General features: G+C 26.1%; 1 protein-coding gene across 1 annotated transcript in view; it reads right to left on the bottom strand.

The window, feature by feature from the left end:
• Positions 1 to 8282, bottom strand: part of LOC113552546 (nipped-B-like protein) — a 30913-nt gene extending 22631 nt beyond the window's left edge. The window contains exon 1 of the mRNA XM_026955408.1: positions 8135 to 8282. Coding sequence (XP_026811209.1) covers positions 8135 to 8282 — 148 coding nt within the window. The remainder of the gene's footprint in view (positions 1 to 8134) is intronic.
• Between the last annotated feature and the right edge of the window lie 226 nt (positions 8283 to 8508).

The following is an 8508-nucleotide window of genomic DNA, read 5'->3' as shown; positions in this document are numbered from 1 at the left end:
AACAACGCCCGCCAACCATAACATTTAATATAATATGATTGTATAATATAATATAGTGTATGCCTACCGTTAAAATTAGAGGTTTACATTAGGCAAAGCCGTGATCGATTGAAAACGCGGCAAATTTTTGCAAAAAGCAGTGACGAAAATCAAAATATTTTATGTGGCAGAGGTGTGACTAGGTAAAAACTAAAGGGCAAAAAAATGTATTCACCAAAATCGAAATTATATTCAAATTATTTACACAAGTTTTAAAATTAATTTCATGGCATGATAACGGAATCGCATTTATCCATATCGTTAATGCTTTAAGCATATAACCGAGTTATTATATAAAAAAATTAATGTGATGTAGTACAATTTATAAAATATTATTATTAAGTATTTTCGTAACTCGCAGATAATGAGATAATGCGATGACGTTGACAACAGAAGAAACGTGAAATAAATGTACTTTATGGGATGATTTGATGGAAACATTGTTTTTACCAGAATAATATTTTTCTAACGTGCCGCCATTAAGTGACTTCCTCACTTATGCCTCCTGGTTCCTTCCTTGTAAAATGTACGTATTATACGCATTGTATAATACATATCTTATAGGTACAGATTGTACATTTTTATATTTTAGATTTAAACAAAAACGAAAGAAATATACCCAAGTTAAACTAATGCATTTATTTTAAAACCTGAACGTAATTCCTAAATATTCTTCTACTTAACTGTAGCTTAATTTTTAGTTTACCGTTTTTTATATCACCCGTAATATAATATTATAGCACAGGCATAGAATACAATATAAAATTATACGCATTTTACCGAAATTTGACGAATCACCAAATATGCTTTTAAAATCGTGATCTGTTCGTATAGGTAATTCATCGTAATTGTATTATTGTAGCTATCGTGCCGTGCAGTAGACAATGCAGCGTGGGCATAGTGCACTGCAGGGTATTGCAATATTTGATAATATAATGACATATACGACAATAGTTAATCTCCTTATTTTTTCTTCATGAAACCGCAGGACAATTCATAGGGATGACTGGGATGAGGTACTAGGTACCTGCACGCTTTTTTAGTTTATTTCCACTTCCGCTATCCTGCGGACCACCCATTATTGCACTTTTAGATACAAAAAAGACTGAATAAATCTGCAATACAGTTTTTTGAAATTGATTTAATGAAATAGTAAATAATTGTATATTTTATTTGGAAAAAACGCGTGTTTATAACATGTATACTGTTATATAATACATATTATATTTTCCTGGCTGTACAAAATTTTCATACGAAATGCCGAACCTCGTAATACCTACGGCAATACCCATACTAAACTATAGTGTGTAAATTATAAGTGCTTTCTCAATATTTTACAATATTTGACCATTTGTATATCAATTCATGTCCGGATCAAAGTTTGAATTGCTTTGTGTGTTCAGACACTATTTGGTCCTTACATAGAGCTCGTGTAAAATATTAGTACCATTATTATATTGCATAATATTTATACAAAAAATCTACTTAAATAACAGTAACAGCTGTACGGTAACTGATGAAGGGGACTGTCGAAGAAATGATTTGAAGAGGGCAAGTGTATCACTTCACCGAGGTCTTGTAAATCGTTTACGTTTTTACAACGAAAATCAATATGAAATATTTCCAAAGCTTTTGAGCTAAGCAATAGTGAGTTTGTAGTTGTAATTCGACGCATTATAATAAAATTTAACTTGTAATGAGTAATTACAAATCAAATTATTTTATGTAGGTGTGCAATATGTTGATACCTATCAATACATTACAATTTACAACAGTATATTGGTAAACCAAGCTAAAAGTATTATTGTTTATGCTATTAATAAATTTTGTCCACAAAAGAGTCGTGTACAAAGTACATTTTGTGTCCTTCCGATTTTTTCAGGTACAAGAGTTGTGTCGGGAAGATATGAAGAAATTAATTTAAATCGAGAAATTTGTCCATAACAATATTATCATGTAAAATAAATATTATATTATCTAATTTATTAGAATAAACATTATTTTGATATATTTATAACTAATATGAATTAAAAATAAAACTAATTTAACATTGGGAATAATTTAATTAAAACAGTTTGTATAAATTTAATTCAAGACATTTTATATATATAAATTAAATGATAAACGAAAAATGCGAATAATAGGTATCATGTATTGTTTTGTCATATTATTATTAAATTAATAAAAACAAATAAACATATTAATTACACGTCATTCCGAACACTTTTAATGTTTTTTAATAAAAAAAAGTTGGATAATCTAACATTAATAAATGTTACTTTGTTAAATTAGTATAAATTAAAAGTAAAAATAATATTACACATCAGGTAAAAATTTAAATTACTATTTTTATAAAATCAAACTATGACATTAGTCCATTTTTATATGTATTTAATTATTGACTAATAACAATTGTTCACATGTTGTCCTGGATAATTTACCAGTTCTTTTAATTTCAATGTTACTATTATATTATAAATTCTTTCTGGTTTCAATAAATTGAAAAATATTGAGATAGGTTGAATAGAATATAAATTATAAAATTTCGAGTCAATCGCTTCACAACTATTAGTTATGCTTAACATTGAATTAGAAGATTATACATTTATACTTGTACACAGGAAAAAATAAGGCATAGTTATCCAAATAAAATTGCAAATTTTATGAATTCAAAATTATTTAAAACATTAAACGACATTAGATGTCCAAATGCAAATGCATTATATTTATATACTTCACTTGAACAGGAAATTGCTAACTAAAAATGTATTTAAAAAAAGTTCTTATTACTTTCTTGATTTTAATCAATTAAGTATGGTAATTGAAATGAAAAAAGTCTGACTTTTAAAAACTTCAAGAATTTATGTTAAATAAGAAAATGATAAAATTTGAACTCAGTTGTAAGGAGGAGGTTAGGTTAATTAAGCTAGCTTTAGCATAAAATATTAGTTAGTTCACTACAAAGCTATAAAGCTGAAAAACATAAAAAACGTCCAATAAAATGTGTTTTAATTTTTTTTGAAGCTCTATAGTGAATTAACTATAAAAGATAAAATTCTGAAAATCTTCAAAATCTTCACTGCACTTCTCCTAGCTTATGTGTATTTAACAAGATCCCAAACAACAAAATCTGCTCTCCGGTCTCAGAGATCTATCTCACTAAATGAAAATGAAAATAAAATACATTATAGTCTATTGAGATACATAATGCATACAATTAATACATTTCTAAAAGTTGAAAATCAAGAAAGTTTACATGCCGATCTCTGACTATTGGCAAGCGTTTTTCTTATGATTCTTATATTTTACAGTTAATGCTACGAAATATAATTCTTGTTATTTATTTAGTAAATTGCGTGTAAAATTAAAATTATGATATTGAAATTTGTACGTAATAGAAATTATATGATAGCATATATTTATTAAGTTGGTTATCTTAGTATTATAGGAGTTGTTGGTCAATAATCAGGATATGCGACTAAAATGAAGATCGTTGCAGCCCTATATTTACAATTTAATACTATAAGAAATTTCATTTATTCTGTGATAATAATGAGTAGAATCGACTTTTATTAAGTAAAAGCGTTTAAGCTATACGTAGATAAATATAATATTGTAAACATAAAATTGAATTGATTTTAATTTAATAAAACTGTTTTATTCCAAAAATTGGCAAAACAACATTTTTTTATTCTCGTGTAAAATATATATATACATATATATATATTATATTGTGTTTTAATTGACACATTTCTCGATTTTAATTCGATTAAAACAGTTTTTATAAATTAAAATTGAGAAAAATTAAAATTTTGTTGGGATGCAACATACAATCCGTATACGATAGAAATTTCTCATTTCTGCATGCATTCATGTTAAAGGTGAATTTTATTTTTATTTTTTTTTTGTACTTGATAAAACTTATTATTTAGATAAAAAATACATATATTATCAATGAATAAGGTTTAAGAATTAGTAGTATTACTAGTATTATTATTTAACAAACTATGCTAAATATAATTTTAAGATTTATTAATTCTTTTGTTTTTGACTAAACGCATCACTGCACAGATAAGTTATTCATTTTATTATATATTTTTATTTCATTCAAACGTATTTTATGTATATATATTTTCTTTATTTAAATGTTCCCACTTTTTTATATTTGACAATTTGATTGTAGTTACGATGTCAAAAAAAAAATAGTAATAATAATAATAAACCACTGTTTTATTTTCCAATAAAATTAGTCAAGTATGAGTATATAATAATAATAATACATACATAATATTATACTTGTTGCCTTTAAGTACCTATATTTTAGTGAGCACAATATTTTATCAAACCAGTTCGTTGTAAAAAAATATATATACTGCTACTTATATATTATATTATACATATAATTTATGTAATAAACAATTTTATGGACAAAACCATCAAAATATCTTAAAAAATCGTTATGAGCTTATGACAAACAATACGATGTACTCAGTAAAATAGTGTACCTTTATATCTAGTTATCTTTAAAGGAGACAGTTAAACAAAAATATAAAGATTTAAGTAGTATTTTTCTTAAAATAATTATTAGTGTTTCATACTTATTTATTAACTATTGTTATATTACAATTTGATAATATTATAATTATTATGGCATTTATTTGAAAAATATAAATTGCACTGGGACATATTTTTTTTATAATACTCAATAGAAACACAAATCTTAAAGTATTTATGAGAATATTAAAAACCAAATTATTCATTTATACATAGATAGCCAGATAGCCGAATATCTACTGGTATTAAAAAAGTTAATGTTGTTTCTTAATGAAAATAACAGTGAATTTAAAGGAAAAATGCGTTTATACGATTTTATATTATATTTACACCATGAACGAATCCTTTTCAATGCAAAGAACGTTTAATTATTAAATTGTTGAAGTAGTTTTAACTCACTACCTATAATACGGGTATATTATATGGCTATATATTATACTACAGTAGACAATATATTTTCACGCGAAATACATCTCGAATCCGATTAACGTTTACAGCGAAGCGGGTGGCAATCCGTATCCCGTTCGCAATCCTTTCGACCCTCCCGCGAGGTCTTAATGACCGAAAAACTCGTCGTAATATTTCTATCGCATATTACAGCATGTATACATGTATATAATAGCTACCAACGATCAGGCGGTCTTTATAATATGCAATTTGTCAAGGGGTTTAAGAAATATTGATACTGTACGGAAAAAAATACAGCAATAAATAATAACATCTCACTCTTAAATTGTTTCTTCAACCCCTTGCGAAAACGATTCATAATCGATTTTCGACCGTGCACAACAATTAATATTTCTTATTATTTTATTTTATTTTTTTAACTAGTAAGACTGGTACGAGTAGAAAAGCGGATTCGTCGATACACAGATTTAAATAAAATAATGATAAAAGTCAAGAAAAAATATGTGATGGCCGGGGGCGCCAAAATATGACTTTTATATTATATTATTACCCACGACACCCGACACACAAAAATATTATTATTTTATAACAATTCAAACACCCTAGACTATTGTGTTATTATTTTTCGTGTTTTTCTGGAGGACCAAACACGATTCGTGTGGCTGCAACAGGTAGCTGTTGCAGCCCGTTTCCCATTGTAGTCCGATAATGCGATGACGACAATGTCGTTTTTTTCAAGTCTGCTCTGTGGGAACGCATTGACCCCTGTACAAGGGAAACGCTAAGACATGGATGGGTATATCCGTACAGACGGCTTTTGTGTTATTTGCTTCTGTTGTTTCTGTGATTGAATGTTTGACCTTTATAGAACTGTATAGGTATATCCAAGTTCTACGGATGTCTCTACACTTTTCCTACGACAAAATTTAAATTAAAATTTTCAAATCTTTATAGAAAATTATATAAATTGATAGTTACTTATTTTTATTTTTATTTAATTGAGATGACTTAAAATATATATAAGCAAATTTTTTTTTTTATAGATATAACTGAAGTTGAAATTCGTAAGAAACTGGATATTTAAACGAAGAATAATGATTTTAGTAACTTGTACTAATTCAAAAATATTATTCGTGGGAACTTGAACATATTATGTATATATTATTATATTTTATACACACAATAATATTTTCTAATGTAATGTTTTTGGCAAAACCTTATTCAACATACTATGTGCTATTAACAGAAAATTACTTTAATTGGAATATTATAAAATGTACTTATAATTATCTGAATAATTTTCTTCTGCTCAGTATCATTTTTCGTATATAATAATGTGTTATGTGTATATTATCTGTAATAATAATGCTATATTTACTATTCCATTTAGTAAGTATTAAATTATGTTTTTTTCAAATAACTGTTATAAATCTAAGATATTTCTCTAAAAATATTAAATTATTTCCTTAAGAGGACGTTATAGCCACATAATATGTTTCCTCTGTCTGACTAACATACATCATAGCAAACTTACGTTCAGCAGAACACATTTTGTGATGTTACTTTTAATATTAGAGTAAATTTACCGAATAGAAAATTTAAAGCTAAGAATAGTATCTAGGAAATATTGTATGCTTTTATTGATATTATCATTTTAAAGTTGTAATATTTTACATACCTATATGTGATTGTATTTATTAGCTTTTATTTTTTAAATTTATTATTTGAAAAATAATTTTATACTTCAGATCTTTGTATTGCGTTCTTTACATATTTATTATTTTAATTAAAATCAAATTGATAAGTAAATAATTAAAATATATGCGCAACGGAATTATATAGATACCTTAGATTATTGTGTGTATTGTCATACAAAGTGTAAAGTAATTGTCAGTTAATCTGACAGTTTAATTTCTGAATGTATAGAATGTATAACGATAATTCAATTAATTGCTTATTAATCAAAATATTGACTATACTATATAAATATTAATGTTATAATATTTATATTATAAATAATTATTTATCATAGTTAAATTATTCATCAAATCGAATAAATATAATAATTAGTTAATACTTACCACTATAAAACAAAATTATATATATTTATTATATTATATCCCTAATGTATCCACCATCTCTTTTTAACATGCTTTCTTGGACAACACTTGGAGTTCCACCCCTCTCCCCAATTGAACATTTTTTCTGAGTACGGTCTTGATAGCTCAGTATTATCGTTTCTGAGCTCCGACTGCCGTGCAACAAGGCTTAGACAAAATATTTCAGGCTCGCATATAAAGCGGCCTATACCATCCACATAAGGGGCATGCGTTTTGCAAGATTAGATTGTTTTTTGTTGCGTCATATGTCAACACATCGTTATTCTTCAAATGTTTTTCATGGCACAAACACTAGTGTTTAGTTTAAAAATAAATGATATGAAGTAATATGAGTATTACTTTACGAATTGATCAAAGTAATATTTGGTTGCCCAGCTTCAATAATTTTAATAAATGCCATGCAATTTTTGTTATATCACCTTTTTATTTTGTTTCACTAGACGCATATTTTAAGGTAATTTTTAAACAAAAGTAAAAAAATGCCTATTTGGGTACTTAATTTTATTTTAAGAATATTTTGAATGATTATACAAATTACTACAATATAAATACTTATAAAAACGGACCTAAGAACATTAAGGAAGATTATATTCATTAGAACAAGTCATCATTATGAATACTGTTTTTAGATATTACGAAAATAAACTTATTTTTTAAATATTAGTAAATTAATCGATTTGATACATTTAATTAATAGAAATTTTAACAATTTTGGTGTATATCATCGCAATAGATGTTGATCAACGACCAACATACTTAACGCAGGAAGACCTTAACAAAGGCAAAGTTTCACGGTATATTTATAGAAAAATTAAAATTAAAATGTCATATTTCATCAAATAGCTCAAAAAAAAAATTTAAATATTTAGAAAATTATACCATATGTAAAAAATGACAATATAAACATTTGATGGAAATTCGTATTAGTTATCGTTTCTGAATATTATAACAAAATAAAGAAATTAACTTTGTCGAAAAACTGGTTTATTGTTAAAGTTCTAGTTCTTCCTTACCTTTTTTTTTTGTTTTTCTCTTTTTATTTTGAAATCCCAAGTAAGTACCATCTGGATCAAATTCGCTATTAGAAACCATTCCCAAAGTGGAAAATCGAAGCATTTGTATTGCTGCATAAGGTGATGACGGGCAGAAAAAAATCGACATCATTATAAAATTAATACATTTATTGTTTCGCTTGGAATCTAAAAAAATAATTAACAGTATAAAATTAGCACATTCTGTTATTAAATCGCTCATACAGCAAACCCACTCAATATAATTGGTGTGAATATGTGATATTTATGTAGTATATACCGATAGATAATGTATAACTGCGTGTTGTTATGATATTCTTTGCATGATCGATCGTGATTATTACAGTCCGCTCACT

This window comes from Rhopalosiphum maidis, chromosome 2 (genome assembly GCF_003676215.2).
Source record: "Rhopalosiphum maidis isolate BTI-1 chromosome 2, ASM367621v3, whole genome shotgun sequence".
Classification (NCBI taxonomy): domain Eukaryota; kingdom Metazoa; phylum Arthropoda; class Insecta; order Hemiptera; family Aphididae; genus Rhopalosiphum; species Rhopalosiphum maidis.
This window is presented reverse-complemented; position numbering and strand designations above follow the sequence as displayed.